At 50.4% G+C, this 15,832-nt stretch overlaps 3 protein-coding genes across 3 annotated transcripts; 2 read left to right on the top strand and 1 right to left on the bottom strand.

Annotated features, from left to right (window-relative positions):
- Positions 1-547: 547 nt before the first annotated feature.
- Positions 548-7,627, bottom strand: SCP_1401180 (ATP-binding cassette transporter abc4; the record flags this gene model as incomplete). Its single annotated transcript, XM_027763825.1, has 43 exons — positions 548-673; positions 722-745; positions 809-921; positions 977-991; positions 1,053-1,299; positions 1,360-1,485; positions 1,538-1,560; positions 1,610-1,673; positions 1,724-1,853; positions 1,905-1,911; positions 1,967-2,026; positions 2,080-2,198; positions 2,247-2,349; positions 2,400-2,639; positions 2,690-2,751; positions 2,801-2,944; positions 3,003-3,171; positions 3,229-3,481; positions 3,534-3,626; positions 3,675-3,734; positions 3,795-3,807; positions 3,860-3,947; positions 3,999-4,047; positions 4,098-4,207; positions 4,259-4,523; positions 4,583-4,623; positions 4,675-4,737; positions 4,786-4,812; positions 4,865-4,892; positions 4,945-4,990; positions 5,038-5,173; positions 5,237-5,267; positions 5,326-5,422; positions 5,478-5,541; positions 5,594-6,014; positions 6,069-6,183; positions 6,241-6,287; positions 6,347-6,387; positions 6,440-6,503; positions 6,557-6,733; positions 6,790-7,053; positions 7,104-7,461; positions 7,515-7,627. The coding sequence occupies 43 exons, from the start codon at positions 7,625-7,627 to the stop codon at positions 548-550; spliced, it is 4,836 nt and encodes a 1,611-aa protein (XP_027619626.1).
- A 2,025-nt stretch (positions 7,628-9,652) lies between these two features.
- On the top strand, positions 9,653-10,273 carry SCP_1401170 (hypothetical protein; the record flags this gene model as incomplete). Its single annotated transcript, XM_027763824.1, has 2 exons — positions 9,653-9,923; positions 9,990-10,273. 2 exons carry the CDS (start codon positions 9,653-9,655, stop codon positions 10,271-10,273), a joined length of 555 nt encoding a protein of 184 aa, XP_027619625.1.
- A 2,963-nt stretch (positions 10,274-13,236) lies between these two features.
- Positions 13,237-14,940, top strand: SCP_1401160 (acetyl-CoA synthetase-like protein; the record flags this gene model as incomplete). Its single annotated transcript, XM_027763823.1, has 3 exons — positions 13,237-13,457; positions 13,512-13,931; positions 13,986-14,940. The coding sequence occupies 3 exons, from the start codon at positions 13,237-13,239 to the stop codon at positions 14,938-14,940; spliced, it is 1,596 nt and encodes a 531-aa protein (XP_027619624.1).
- Between the last annotated feature and the right edge of the window lie 892 nt (positions 14,941-15,832).

Here is a 15,832-nt window from a genome sequence, read left to right as displayed (position 1 = left end):
CCTATGACGCTATCATCATGCGAAACTGCACAGGCAGTAGCTGCTGCATCAAGGACAGATTGTTCACGGGGTTACGAACCAGCAAATTGAACCTTCCGTGATGACGGCCGCGGCCGCGGCCGCCCGCGCGAGAGCACACTCGTCGAATCAGCAGAGTGTTCCCCCCCCCAGCCTCATGAAGTCTATGACGAAGTCGGCTGTCGCATCACCTACTGCCACTCTCCCGTACTCGGAAGAAGGCGACGAGACGATCGTTCCGCTATTCCTTGAAAAGCGTACGCAGGACATTGGGTCAGCACTCCAGAAAATTCTCGCCAAAATCCCGAGGTTACCAGCGGATGCACGCGGCGGACCGGCAGATAGCGGCCTGCCTAACTGCATCTGGGAGGAACTGATGAAAGAATATATTTTGACATTCCCCTACGACTCGGACACTGACGCAGACATACTGTATCGTTCACACTGTATCACTATTACTCTTGTAGCACTTTGGATTTGTCGCACTGTAATAGACTGTTGGAACATCCTGAAAGCCTCACGGAGGTCATTAAGCGGATACACCGCCGCCATGCGCCAAAGCATACAACTTCTCCTTGTCTCCACTCCCGTCAACGAGCGCCCGGAACATGCCCTTTTCGGTTTTCAGCAGTTCCCGGGGTGTATCAAATTCAACCTAAATATATCATGAGCCAACAACAAGCAAATGGAGATCAAGGCTTACAATGCGACCAGCATCAAGAACCATCTGGGACAGGGGGAGGAAATATTTGGTCATCGCAATAGCAGTTACAAAAGATGCGCCACTGACTATCCTATCGGCGTCCATGATGGTCTGGAGTCGATGTGCGATTGTGAGCAAGGTCACATCCTTGCCCAGCGCCTTACGCAGCGACGATTGGATGGCAGCATCGGTTTCATAGTCTGACGATACTTCATCAGTTAAGCAAGATAAAAGAGTTTCAGCACTAGAACTTACCGATTGCAGATGTAGCTTATCACGAGTCCACAAAATTAGCAAGTCAGAAGCTGCTTAGGACGGCGTCAAGACGCACCCTCGTCCAAGATTAGCACCCTGCTCTGCCGCACAATCGCCCTGGCCAACGCTAGGATCTGACGTTGACCAACCGACAAGTTGCCGCCCGCGCTGCTGACCTGGCTGTCCAGCGCGATCCTCCCTTCGTCCGTCTCGCTCTGCACAGAAAACAGCCCTGCGGCACGTAGCGCGTCATTCAACTCCGCATCGTCGTGCTCCTCAAATGGATCTAGGTTCTGTCGCAAACTCCCGCTTAGCAACTCGGGCTTTGCAGTGGGATCGTCAGTTGGGGTGCCAGCATGTAACGGAGTGGCCATAGTGCGTACCACTTGCGGAATGATGGTGATGTTCGACCGCAGAGCGTCTAGATTAATCGAGTCCGTCGGGATGCCATCGTAGTAGACTTTCCCCTCGGTGAGGATGCAGCGCAGAAGGGCAAGAGTTAAAGAGCTCTATAAATCCTGGTGAGCAACTGTGGAAGGGGGGCGGCTATTCCAGGCAAACCTTTCCACTTCCAGTACGTCCAACTACCGTTCACTTTTAGAAGAGGGCCAATCAATCATAATCCAGACTTACCAATGCCAATGTGTTCTCCAGAGTTGATCTCAAACGAGATATCTTGCAGAACCCGGGGGCCATCCTGCTGAAGCATAAATCATGGGCTGAGCTCAGACACATGCATGAACATACAGAAGAGTAGCGAGCGGTAAGTCCTTCGGCCTTCAGGGAACCGCTCGCTGGCCAGTAAGCTGGGGGCACACCAGCGTCGGTCGCTTTCGGCTCTTGCTCGACGACTGTGTATTGATGAATACGCTCCAGGCTACACAAGATCGTTTCAAGCGGATGAAATCGTCTGAAACAATTAACCTACCTATTGGCTATAGTGCCGTTCAGTAAGGACGGATGATAGACTAACAGGGACTTGCTACTTACCGCTGACCTCGGTTCGCATTCCCATTAAAGTCCAAAAAAGAATCAAGGTAGAGAATGCAACTAAATACCACTATCAAACCGGTGACAGAAAGTCGGCATCAGCAACCACAAACCTGCCATGTTCAATGTATAGCCGAGGTCCGAGGCGTCGAATGACGTGGCGTATACCAGATATGTCGCCAAGCAGGTGGAGAACAATGCTCCCAGTATTTCTATGCGGGTACATACCCATCTGACAGTTTACTCAGTAAGACAACGCGAAACATTTTTTGGAGCCCACCGATTGAGGTTGGACAGAGTCCGCTTTGACCTTATGTAGGTGTCCATGCGATGGTAACCCTGCTGCCTGAACAGGTCCTGAGCGCCATATGCACGAATAGATGCTGGCAATGGTGTCAGCATCCGCCATGCGAGAATATGAATAAGCACAAACTTAAACCCGAAATTGCAGAGCCGAAATTTTCCAGAACGGGCGCGTGAGCAACACCCATTTCACGCTTGACACACAATTGTGCCTTCACATACAGTTGGCCGCACCAGCCACCGATCACCGCAAGGATCACTGAAGGAACAGTGAAGATCGGGGACATTACCAAAACTGCGACCAGTCGCATGATCAGCGCGGCCGTTATCGACATGAAGTACGAGGTGTGGTCTGATAAAGGCCCATCCACTGTAATTCTCATGAGCATACGGACTCCGTGAGCGGGTGACCTGCTATACCAGTATTCACGTCCTCAGTGCAGCGAGAGACAATGCGTGAGGTCGGAGTCACATCAAGCCATCTGAATGAAAGTAAGTCAGGCTTGAGAAAGACCACGCGAACAAATTCACCTCAAGGTTGCGCCTAGTACGGAGTTCATCAGCCTCTTGTGAATGATCCGCGCAGCTCGTAAGGTCCCGTAGAGGAACACGACGTATGAAATGCTATACGCCGCTACATTTGCCAGCACCAAGAGAGAGTAGCCGCTCATATAGCTGCAAGCACATGTGAATACCAAGACAGCGCATATGCGAAGACAACGACAACGCTTACTATGTTATTGACACCTTCGAAGACGGATGATCTTCGTACTGACGTGCCCATACACCGAGGAACCACGGTTGGAGAACCTCGCAGATTTCATCTACGAACAACATGCCAATGGTTACGAACCAGAAAATGGCAGGGAACCTTCCTCCCGCAGTATTTATAAACATGCTGACTGCATAAATCGAATCTTCAGCGTCGATGATTCTCCGCGTGAACCGTAAATACTCACACGCGGGCCAACCGACACGCCCCTGGGCAATTTCTTCCGCCACGAACAACTTTCCGTCTGATTGCTGGGTTTTCGCTTCTCTGTGTTCATCGATAAATTCTTCTTCCACCTTGAGCTCTTCTACAAACTTTGCAGACAGTTCTTGATCCTCCTCGAGAGCTTTGGATAGTGAGCCTTGACTGTGGATGCGCCCATCCAACCCTAAAGACACTACAAACTCAGATATCGGGCTCGCCAGAGCGACGTTGTGAGTCTTTCATGCACCGATCAGCGGGGAAGAAACTAACTGGCACTGTATAACTTACAACCAATATCACAGTGCGTCCACGAACCAGGTCGCCCTTGAAACATTTTTCAACGATCCAGTTGGCAGTGTGTACGTCAACAGCAGCGAGAACCTAAACACAACTCAGCCAAGAGTCATCTCGAGAATCGCATTCAGTTACATCATCTAAGAGGAGGATTTCCGCGGAAGAATACACAGCACGAGCAAGGGTTACGCGAGCCTGACAAAGCATGCGCACACGTCAGGAAAGTAGCGAAGGTAAGTTTAGACGACAGTCTACCTTCTGGCCACCACTGATTCATATATAGTCAGTTACCAGTCATTCACCGCTAATGTTAGGACTACCTCAAGGTGAGTCCTTTCTCCCCGACTTGTGTCATGTCACCAGCATCGAACAGGCTGAGGTCCCGTTGGAGACCACATTGCTCGATAACTGCAAGAACTTCAGTACAAGAATTCGCAACTGACGATGAACAGAAATCACCCTTATTGTATCGCTCTTCGTCAAGTGGTGCCCCAAACAGGATGTTGTCCTGGATGACATGAATCAGGAAACGGATCGCATTACGTTGAATCACCGTACGCGAATCGTTTCACTTAGCACCCACGATTCCTGTGCGGCATATGCAATACTACCAGCACGAGGAAGGCGGACGTAGGAATCCGGGCTTGAGGGTATGTAATGCATCTCGCCTGCCAATGATGAGCGCTCTGCGTTGTATTAAAGATAGCAGCCATACTCACCCAGCAGAGCCATCAACACAGACGTCTTTCCGGATCCCGTGGGGCCGATAATGAGATTAATATGGCCGCGCTTGAACGTGAGCTCGTCATCTATGTGGAGGACAAAATTCCGCCGTCGAGGCCCAGGTGTCAACGTCCCATCATTGCTGTTCGCCCAAGTGAACGACGCATTGCGTATTCCGATGACATCCTCGTCGTCTTCACGGAAAAGGCTGTTGACTGGCGCGGCATCTGCACCGTCGGAGAAGGCATCAAGAAGCTCCGTCTATGCAAGGGATGAAAACTCAACGGCAATCAAATTTGGCAACAGTCGGGACAACAAACCTCATACAAGAAATTGTTCACACGATCGAGTGATACCTTGCCTGTTTTGATCATCATGTTATGCGTCACTCCGAAGAAGCATGATAACCCACCTGCTATTATCTGCGGCAGCGTTCGGAAACTCCCGACGAGCGCACGGCGCAGCATATCAAGCACTAGTGGAAAGTAAGTACGTTTCCGCATGCAGTAGCGTGGAAACTCACGAGCGATAGACGAAAAGACAAGGGCAGCTAAGACGGTGTCAGAATGGCAAAGAACTTACAGGCAAGCGCATGCTCATACCGGTAAGCTCCTGATGCATTAAGGCGGTCTATAAACGGATCTTAGAATGAATGCTTGGGGATGATCCACAGTAAACTTACATATGCAACGAAGACCACAACTATGGTGAGGATCGGAACGATGTGTCTGCAGGCTATCAGCAGACATTTGAGTGTATCCCACTTCTGACGTACGTCATATAGTTGTTGAAGAAATTGAACAATTTGAACTTCAGTTGGTATTTCAGTTCGTCATTACGTTTCTGCGCCAATTGTTCTTCGACCTGAGGTTCCCATCCAAAAAGTTTGATCATGCGCATGACGCCGAGGACTGGAGAAAAGGAAGGGACACGCTATCATGAATGGAATCGCCAAAAACATGGCATTGACGTACCGTCGGTTACAGCTTGCACGCGTGTGTCTGTCTAGTCGTACAGTACTCAGTAGTCAGTATGCGCTTGCTTCTTTGCAGGATAAGCATACCTTTTTCATTTTCTCCTTTTGATATCCTTGAATCTTGGAGGCGAAAAAAGCTTGCAAGGGGATCGCCAGAACAATAACGGCCATTCCAACGAATGCACTGGATATCAGCCAGGTGAGACATCATCGAACCACTCAGATACAGGGCAACGAACCTCCATCCAAGAAGAGAGTATAATAGATAGATGCACAATCCGATCTTCCAAGGTACTTCAATTACTAAGAACTCGAATTAGAGCGGGATAAATTCGAAGATAACTTCACAACGTACTGAAAAACAAGAAGTCCCGTCCCTCGGTGATATTATTGAGGTCAGTGGAGATAAGATTGGTGATTTTGCCGATCATGTCCCTCCCTTTTCCATCGGACGTAGCGGTAGCCGTTGGTGTTGTCTTTGTGCTTCCACCATCCTCTAAGCTTGCCTTCTTTTTCTGCTTGCCCTTCATGGAAGACGTGTCCACACTCAGCGTAGCTGCAGAACCTTCCCCTTCCTCGGAAGAACCGCCACTATGCTCCTGAGGAACCTCAGAACTGCCAGGTTCTGTTTCAGAGACATTGTCAGGGGTAGCAACCGCCGTAGATATGCCCGTCCCAGCAGATGCCTCATTGACGTCAGCCTTCACGCGAGCCCGCAGAGCATGGTCAAACACGAGCTGAGTAATTATGGCAGTGATACGAGCCACATTTCTTGTCTGTGGAGCGCGTGTATCAGTGCCATCGCCGCAAATTTTCAAATGAAGACGTACTGAGATGAACATGTACCATTGGAAACAGATGGTGCTGACACAGGGTCCAATGAACAGAAACGATATCCACACCCATGGGCGCACAATAGACTCTTTTCCATGGGATTCAACGTAGCTATCGGTAAATTGTTCAGAACCACAGTAAAATGAGACAGGTGCCACGATTTCTTACTTCAGAAGGAGGTTGATACCAATAGGATAGCCGAAATCTGCGATTGTCTACGCGAGCGTACGATCAGAAACTTACCCTAGACAGCAAAGTTCCCAGAGGCACGTACTCGCAAGAACAACATGAGACTCATGACTGAAAAGTCGGTCCCTGGCGGCATTTCCGTCAGACTAGTTCAAATTGCATCGCCCAATCGCCTTACGGAAGACCCTGACGATGCCCCAAAACATATGGTTTCTCTTTTTCAACTGAAATGGATCCATGTACTGCAACATGTTGAGATATGCATGACAACTAAAGAAAGGCACAGTAGACTCACAGGGAAACTGCGATGAACCAGATTCTTCGCCATGTCATAATCAGCCAACACGGGGAGTTGGTCGGTGGAAAGATGAGCCATCCGATTCGCGGTGATTATTGTATTGTCAAGCCATGAATAGAGCATCATCGATAGGATGGAAGCTGTTTGTTCTTGGCTTGGAATGGACAAGGGTTCCTGGAGGTGAACGGTTATCAACGAACGCAGCAGACGAACCGATCTGGTTCACTTACCTTAGGGTTCAGAGGGACATACTCTCGAGGTACGCAAAGAGGAATCACAACCGCCGCAAGCGTGAGCATGGAAAGCTTAGCCCACAGCAGGGGTCCTTCTTGAATGTCCGCTGGCGACAAGACGTATGTTGCCAGAGGCCACACATCACGATACAAGTACAGCGCCCACATAACGAAGAGGACCAAGTTACCATGCTGTATGAGTAGTCTGCCATGGTTCGGGTTGCCTGTAACAGACACAAGCGCCAATAAGGACGCGTAACCCTTTCGGGAAATAATCAGTGACACTCTACTGTAATGCACGGAGTACTCACAAATGCTGCGCATACTCCGTTTTGGAACCACATACTGGACTCTATGCTTTCCGGGCTGGGACTATGATCCGCCAGACGCAAGGTTATAATCGACAAGGCTAGCAATATGACTGACAACAAAAGACGGAAGACTTTGAATGCAAAAATGGTGTTTCCCCCGAGCTGCTTAATGTGTTGCGCTACGGTGGATCGGATTCCGTCGATCTCTGACGCATTCGAAGTTTCTGTACCTTCATGGCCCGTTAGAATGACCGACGATTCATTTGACGTCTTCGACTGGAGGGCGAGCTGGACCAGTAAGGTTAGGATAGACGCGCTGACGACGTAGGCAGGTATCGCGATAGGATCAAGCAGGATCCTTGGGTCAAGATTCAGGCGAATCGCCGCGCTTTTGAAGGATAAAACGCGCACCTTTGTTGACTTTCAAGCAATGTGTAAAGAGTAGACGCATTGCGTTCTATTCCCCTTGGCCATTGTTGAGCGTACAATACGCGATGTTCACTCCCTTGGACAAGCCCCCACATCGTCGTTCTACCCAGGAGAGTGGAATCGAGAGGAGATAGGTGGACGCGCGTACCACCAATTTTGGAGTCTTATATAGTGGCTACGAGTCGGTCATTCGGTACCGCGACTGGATTCCCATGTGTGCAGCTGCATCATATCATGCATCCGCCGCAAGCGCCTGACGATAAGTCAGCCCATCACTACGCAACGTCAGAAAGGCACCGCAAGTATAAGTATACGACTAGCTCATCAGTCGCAATCTCGCTGGGAAACCGTGTCGTTCATCGAAATTATAAGTGAGATCGAGCGTGATTCGTCTGCGCGATTCAAGCGAAGGGAAGTCAGGAGTCAACAGAAGCCATGATGTAACCGTAGAAGATCTGTCAAGGTGGTGATGCCGGAGACTAGAGGGCATGGTTGATGAGCCTGATTCGATTGGCGCCCGTAGGGCGCCCCCTCGTCACGTCAGTGTCACGTCACGGCTGAGGCAGGCCTGCAGCCTGAGTTAGAATCGTTGTAGTACAGGTTATTACCTGCCTTGCAACTAAAAGGCACGTTAGAGAGTTAGTGGGAGCGCGTGTCCACAGGCGCCGCTGGGCGCGGACCGCACACCGTCCGCGCAACGTCGGCGACAGTGATGCACAGTCTAACAATATGACTGCCAATGTCCAGTAGTGACTCCCGGTCAAAATTGACTCAAACGAGGCCAATCCATATCCAATCTCCTCAATTTCTAGGTGACATTTGATCTCGTTTGCTGAGATTGACTGACAGTGGCACAACTCCGTGGGAGTTGAACGTTCAAAAGCAAAATCAGGACTGTTTTATTCTCATAACCCTCCGAGTCGGGCGCCTGTATTTTGCATACTCTATTGTCCTGGTGGTTAGTATAAAGATGGACTTGTATTCCTGCTGAGAAGACACCACATAGCGCTTAGTCGGAGAAACTGCATTTAGGTGCGGAACCACGCATCTTGTCTGCATTTTCTAGTCGTTCTCGGTGCCACGCTTTCAATATTGTCTATCCTAGGCCGTTCCTTTGTCGATCCTCAAACTGGAACCGTTCACGTCTAACGTTTCGTTGTCCACGCCAGGATATAAGACTGGTGAACGATGCAGAGTTCCTCCTGTCAACAATCGCCCTGTATCTCTGGACCTTCCGCCGTGTACAAATCTCAAGCTCTTGGCACTTAGCGCATATTGTACGTGGTTTTGTATATATTATATCATGCGTCGACTGACCAACTGGGTTACCTCTATTCTCCCAGAAATCATCGCAGGCCGCTGCTCCTGGATCGACAACATCGAGGACTCGGACAAGATTGAACTTGATCCTGTCACCAGGATTTCCCGTCTGGATGCTGCTCACACCCCTGAAAGTCTTGCGAACATCCAAATGGTGATTTTGGTGAGCATATTGAGCCCCGGGGCCACCAGAGGCCTCGACGTCGGTGGACATTTGCGATTGCTCCTTTTTTGGGAAAATTAACTGACGTTCAGGCCCTGTGGCTCCAGTTCCTAGACTTGGACCGGGTGGCATCACAGACAGGAACCATTCTCCTGTCATGGGCGCACAGTATCACCACGCTGGACTTGGTTTATGCCTACTTCTTTGAAGCCAGAGATTTTCTGATTACTCTGGAGTCATTCCCTCACCTCATGATCCTATGCCTAGACCATTTGCGGGTTGATGAGTGGAGTCAGACTCGTGCTCAATTAGCCTGTACCATCCCTCTCACCTTCGAGCATTTACTTACACTTATCACACACTGAGTGTCTATGGGTGAAGTGGCTCCTCGGAAACCGAGAGGTATTGACGGTAGAGGAGCTCTATATGGATTACTTCCAGCCAGACCTTGCTCCTACTGTTCATTTTCTCCGCAAGATAGCACCCTCTGGAGAAGTTGACTTTCCAGTTACATTGTGAGCCTTACGAATTTTTGTACATCTTCTCAAAATTGACCCGAGGTACCTATGTCTTAGGGACAAACGATGGGCCACTGGAGAAGAGCTCTGGGCTCGACGCTGCGTCACACGATGCAGACATGTCGGACCGCACTGACACCGGGATAGTGAATGTGGTCTGTAGCAAAGGCGATGACAATGTAGATGAGGGAGACGAGCAAGAGGTACGCGGAGACGTGGATGCAGAAGACCGCGTGAACGCAGCGGACAACGTATATGCAGCGGATAACACGGAGGAAAACGTGGATGAAGAGGATGACACCGATAAAGAGGACGACGTGGACGCAGACGACGACGACGACGACGACGAAACAGACAACATCGATACTTACTCGGAGAGTAACATTACCAGTATAGAAGTTGACAATGAGCTCGAATGAATTCTTCGAGTCGTGGTTATCTTGTAACACTACGAAGACGAACCCGAGGACACTCCCGATCCCGCGTGGGCCAAAGAGAAGGAGCTGACGAGGAGCCACAAATTGTATGCCGAGCAGGCATGCCTGGAACTTGAAGATGCATTGAAAGGGGAACCAATCCCGCAGGCTTCGAATCTGAAGGTACTGCGCGTGCGTGCCTATCTGCCCCCAGGCATTGTGATACTCGGGCTGCACATGCTTCTTTCTTTGGGGTCTCCTTCTACGACGGACTTCATGCTGGAGCTGAATTTCAGCACCACGACTCTCGATCTGACTGACTGACCGCAGCTCGATGCGTTCATTTGCGCACTTCCGCTCGTTCGCTCTGAAGGCTGCACATTCTACCTCGTGATCAATGATTGGCTGCGTAGCCCTAGCCAGTCTGAGGACATCCAATCCATGGTCGGGTAGAGATTGCGAGGAGCAGTGACGAGAAATGTCGTTGACACTGTCATAGGGTAGGTGTGGTGCTGTCATCTAAAGTTCAGACATACGATCTATTGGGATGTGTGAATGGAGTAACGGATGGAAGTAGCAACTTGCAGTATCTTTGGTCATATACTTCTGCTGCATATGTGTATGGTCATCATGAAGGTTAAGACATGTCCAGACCTCACAGCGAGGAGAGTTGCTCGATATCAGTTCAAGAAAGCACCCAGTCAGCGGAGGTTGACCTGCAAGCCCCTACCTGAGATATTTGACAACTTGCTATCCGAGATGTAAGATCTCTTCACTCCCGGAGGATACATGCACGATAGTTTTGGGGAAGGCTGACGAAAGAGGACCACGCTTTGGGAAAGATACGCTCCCGCAGGGTGGATCTGGTTTCCCAATGAGGGTATGGAAAGATTAGCGTAATCATCTAGTAGACTTCGCTGTCTATTTATAACCCAAGCACACCGTCTCTCGATTTTGCACTCGATGGCACATACCTCGCGCGCTAGCTGTCATGATGACACGCGGAGTCATACGGCGAGACAAGGGCGAAAAGGCTATCCTAGCAATATTTGAGAGTCGAGTCACCATCTTGAACGTCTAAGCGTATACTTCACGGCCAGGTTCTTCCGTGATGCGCCAGGGCGATAGTGTTGCGCCGGGATGAAGGGCGCGCAGGAGAAGCGCGCAAGGTCAGAATGCGGTAGACGTACCTGATTCGGCTGCTGATCACCATCCATGGGAAGTGCCCTGAAAGTGGTGAGCAATTGCTAAGTGAGAGATACGAACGAGCCAAGGTCAACTCGAATGAGGGCTTGGAAAAAGCACGCACTCTGAGAGAACAGTTACGATGTCTGCCTTTGAGAATAGTATGTCTACTCTGAATATGCGGAATAACTACTTCGGGCCGCTAACCGCAGGAACATCTTGACCGAACACTTCCGCGAGACTATGCATATGTGCATGCTACCTGGCTCTCGGCAGAGGCACAACAAAGTCCCAACCACAGTCCACTTGCCAAGAACATAAAATATCGGTGCCGTCGATGTCCCGATATGAAAATCGGTTCCACTTCGGATACATCTCGCGAAAGAAAAACAATAATACGGAACGTTAGCACACCCAGTCGATGCTGTGGATGTGGACATTCGGAAGAGAAAAGTTGTAGCGCCACGACTCTTCTTGGGACACACCGCGGAGCCATGGGGGTTGACCAATCCAAGAAGCAAGTGAAACGCGGCGCCGACAAGAGACGCTTACGAACCTCTTATGGGTGGAAAATCCTCAGAGCTGCTCGCCGAGATGCGTGATGATCGCTGCCGAGCACAGCTCACCTGCTTCCTGCGACCGTACGATGCGTAAGAGACCTGAATGTAACATTGACGCGCCTACCATTCGTAGGTAATAGTCCGATGAGAAGGCAACTCCTATCGTTGCAAGAGCGAGGAATACGCGTGTAGCGAGTACGATGCATCTAGGTAATCGCCCTCCGATTGAGAACGACTTGGAGACAACTGGTATTAACTCTTGAGAACGTTCGCTGGATTGTCGGGAAAGGTACGACTGACTCATCGGATGATGGCTGCACAGCACTGGCTATTCCGAAAACACTACCCGGCCGTCTATGAGCAAAAAATGTGGGGATGCTTTGAATCTTTAGACACAGTAAGCAGACCTTGTCTGAAGTATTCACGGAGGTACATACAGATTATTGCGGTGACACCGGCACTCGAGTGAGAAAGAGTGATCCACATGACTCACGCGCAGGAGGCTGTGACGGGACCCCCCGATGCCTGAATCCCCGAAATTGGGCCCGCCGCAGGCCGGACCTCCGATCTCGGACCCCCGAAAATGCTCGAAAACCCGGTACAACTTATGTGCAGAACATCCCCGAAATTGTCCCCTTTGGCTCGAGGTTCAGTGCGAAACCCCCGAAAAATGGTTCCTGAGAGAAAATTTTCCTGGAGACCAACTTGGAAGGATTTTCCGGCGAAAATTCGTTTTGAACCCGGCGGAAACCCATTTCTCACAGCAGATGTTCGATCCCATTTTCCCCCGAAACCGGCCGGGAGGCCGGGAGCTTGAGTGCGAAAGCCCCGAAAATGACCGTCTCCTAACCCCCGAAAATGGCCTCCGGCGGGATCGGAGCTCTAAGCGAGTTACGGGGGGTCCTGCTGTGACTCATCCGTTACGTGAGTCTCCGAAAACGTTCAATGTTGTTGTTCAAGTTGGAATGTATTGACATCAGGGAATCCAATCTGACAGGAAGAAAACATCTGCTCATCACCACATGTATTGCTGTCTGTGTATGCAAGGCGCGGACGGCTAGCGCGAACGCCTGACGCGTAGAAGCCGGAAGCAAGCCCCGTCTACTCGGAGGTGCACCCGAATCTCAAAGTCTCTCCGTGAACAAGGAGATCAGTGAGTACAGCCCTCCGTCCAGACTCCACGCCAAATCCATTGACAGCTCCTCTCTGGCTGAAACGCGGGTGTCGAAGCCGCTAGGGCTTCAGCGGTGTTGCGACCATGCGTCCCCATCGATGATGTTCTCTTCCTCGGACGCTCGCCCACAGCCATCGCCAGTATTGGCTCATGCGTGCACCACATCTTCTTGTATATAAGGTCGGACATGTATCTCATCTTGAATCCTCAACTTCTCTTCTCATTTCATAAATCTCAGGGATCGGGTACATTCTCACCTTCATTGTCCCCACCTAATCTCCCAGCTTAATCTGATCTACTCTCTTCTTATAATCTTCTATCTCCTGGCGATTCACCAGCTCTACTCTACCACATATCACCTCGACATAATGGTTGCTTTCAGGACTCATCTCACTGTCCTCGCTGAATCAGCTGCTCGCTATCCATTGTCTCCCGTATTCAGGACGCCATTGTTTGACCAAAAGACCACCAAGGTGCTAGAATGGCGTATCATTACCTTTAGTCAGTTTCAATCAGACGTCGAGCACTTCGCACGATACTGGGGTCGCACACTGAAAGGAGTACCGCAACGTTCCGTAGTCGGACTGTGGTGAGTTCTTATAAGCCCTATTTCCTGGTACGAGAGCTAATGTGTTGTTCAAAGGCTCGGTGGCTTGTCATACGTCGATGCCCTTCATATCTACGGCATGGCCCGTGCTGGATACGTTCCCCAGCTCTTCTCATTGCGACTCCCCAACCCTGACGTCATCTACGATCTCATGCGTAAATCCAACGCGAAGTCTCTCGTTTACGACCCGACATATGCCGTCGATCTCACAAGTAGTCCTTTTCCCGTCCACCCTGCTGTAGATGTCAGCAGCATAGATCTCCGTAGCGCCCCATTACCTCGCATGATCGAAGCGATCAAGGGTACCGACACGATCATGATATTCCATACATCCGGTTCGACGTCTGGGTGCCCAAAATTAGTTCCCTGTAGCTACTTCTGGCTGAACGCGATCATTCACAAAGCTGGGCAGGTCAGCAAACCGATCAGCCCAAAGCAAGATGTCACTGTATGGATGTGAGTAACTGTCGATCATACATTTCTCACAATACTGACGGTTGCTATCTGAAGGGGAAGCATGTGCCACATCGGTCAGACATTCATGTTTCTCGGTTCACTCCAGCACGGTGCTTGCACCATCCAACCCACTGAGATTGGCTTCTCTTCTGACGAGCTGGTGGACATGATCAGTCGGTGCGAGCTGAACCGTCTCAACCAGTTCCCCGCGTTCCTTGGTATCCACATACGCAATTCTCGCCAGAATCCAAAACTGCTCGCTCGGCTATGCGGTCTTGACGAGATCCTCTACTCTGGCCAGCCCATGCCTCGAGAAGACGAGGAGTGGGCGTACAAGAACAACATGCGCATCACCGACGTCTTCGGAAGCACGGAGTGCGGAGCGATGCTGGTGTCTGTGTGTGGTGGCGGACGCCCCAATCCTCCTGTTCGCCCTCTTCAGGGTACCAAGTACGGCTTCTTCCCCTGCTCAATGACATCGGAGCCTGGCTACAGCAATGCCAATGGGAATCTCGTAGAGCTGGTCATACTCGCGGAGTCGGGCGATTGCCCAGATCCTTCCCTGCGCTCCGCCGACGGACACTATCACACTGGTGACCTCTTCCTCGAAGTTTCCCCGGGCGCGTATGTATCGCGCGGACGAAACGACGACTGGATCAAAAGTGCCAATGCTCTTCGCTGTGACACGAAAGCGATTGAGGATAACGTCCGCGCTACGTGCGGAGATCTGGTAGCTGATTGCATTGTCGTGGGCAACGGGCGGCCATCGCCCGCGCTTTTTGTCGAGCCGCTCATCAATATGGATGTGGAGAAAATTAGAAAGGAGATCATCCGCAAGACGAGACATTTTCACTCCAGGCGGTACCTCCACGAGCGCATCACCTCGCCGAACATGGTAATCATTGTTCCAGCCGGCACTCTCCCGCGCACTGCGACGAAAGCGAACATCAGGCGCCGCGCTGTCGAGGACATGTTCAAAGTAGAGCTTGATCGTATATTCAACGCGTAGACTGGTACTGAGTTGCATTCTATATCACTGGACTCGGCGTATCTTGAATTATCTGTAACTCTCACCCATACATTTACTTGGTACCTCATTAATCGTACAGCCTATACTTAGAGGACTTTACGGTACTTATTAGTATACTAGAGATCTAACACTTCATTGCAATACACTGTAGCGGACTGGACACTCGATTATCAGAGCTGCTCAATTCTTCAGGTTCGCTTTGAGCGGTGAAGTGCCCAATGTTCCGAGACCTCCGGAATTTCATGCGGAAGAAACAAGGTTCTTACAGTAACATAGAACTTCTAGCCTGCAACGATGGACAAATGTTGGGAGACTGCTCTGTTCCATACAAGGTGGATGGGACGAGCGATCGGAGAAAATTCGGATCAATGATCGCGCGTCGGCGAGTGTGCGACGCACCAAACAAACCCGCCTCATCTCGATATCTCCGTATGGTTGGAAAAGGTCCTCTTGCCTGACTCCGGTGACACTCAGATCAAAGAAAATTCAATCAGCGCACTCTGTTTCTACAGAATAGTAAGATGAATCTGTTCGAATGGATCGGATCCTTATCTGGATGAGATCAAAGGCGGAAGATGCGCCAGCGCTTACGATAGTACTTCCCAGCACCAGTCGCTTGCGCAAAATCTCATGGAGTCAGTCAAAGTGAACAACGACACTGAAATCGATACAACGGGTATCATGGCTACAGTCGTGAGTATACGTTACTTTCATCTACAGTCTATGTCTAGGCGGTAGAATCCATCACACACCAGCCGAGAACAAATGCGTCACTGAGTCGTCGCGTTCGTTTAGTGAAATGTGAGAAATCTTCCGGCGCCTGTCCGGAAACATCGAAGGGAGGCGCTATCATTGCATCATTGAAGCATCG

Source organism: Sparassis crispa, assembly GCF_003851025.1.
Source record: "Sparassis crispa DNA, contig_000013F, whole genome shotgun sequence".
NCBI lineage: Eukaryota > Fungi > Basidiomycota > Agaricomycetes > Polyporales > Sparassidaceae > Sparassis > Sparassis crispa.
Note: the sequence above shows the minus strand (reverse complement) of the source record. Positions and strands in the feature narration are given on the sequence as shown.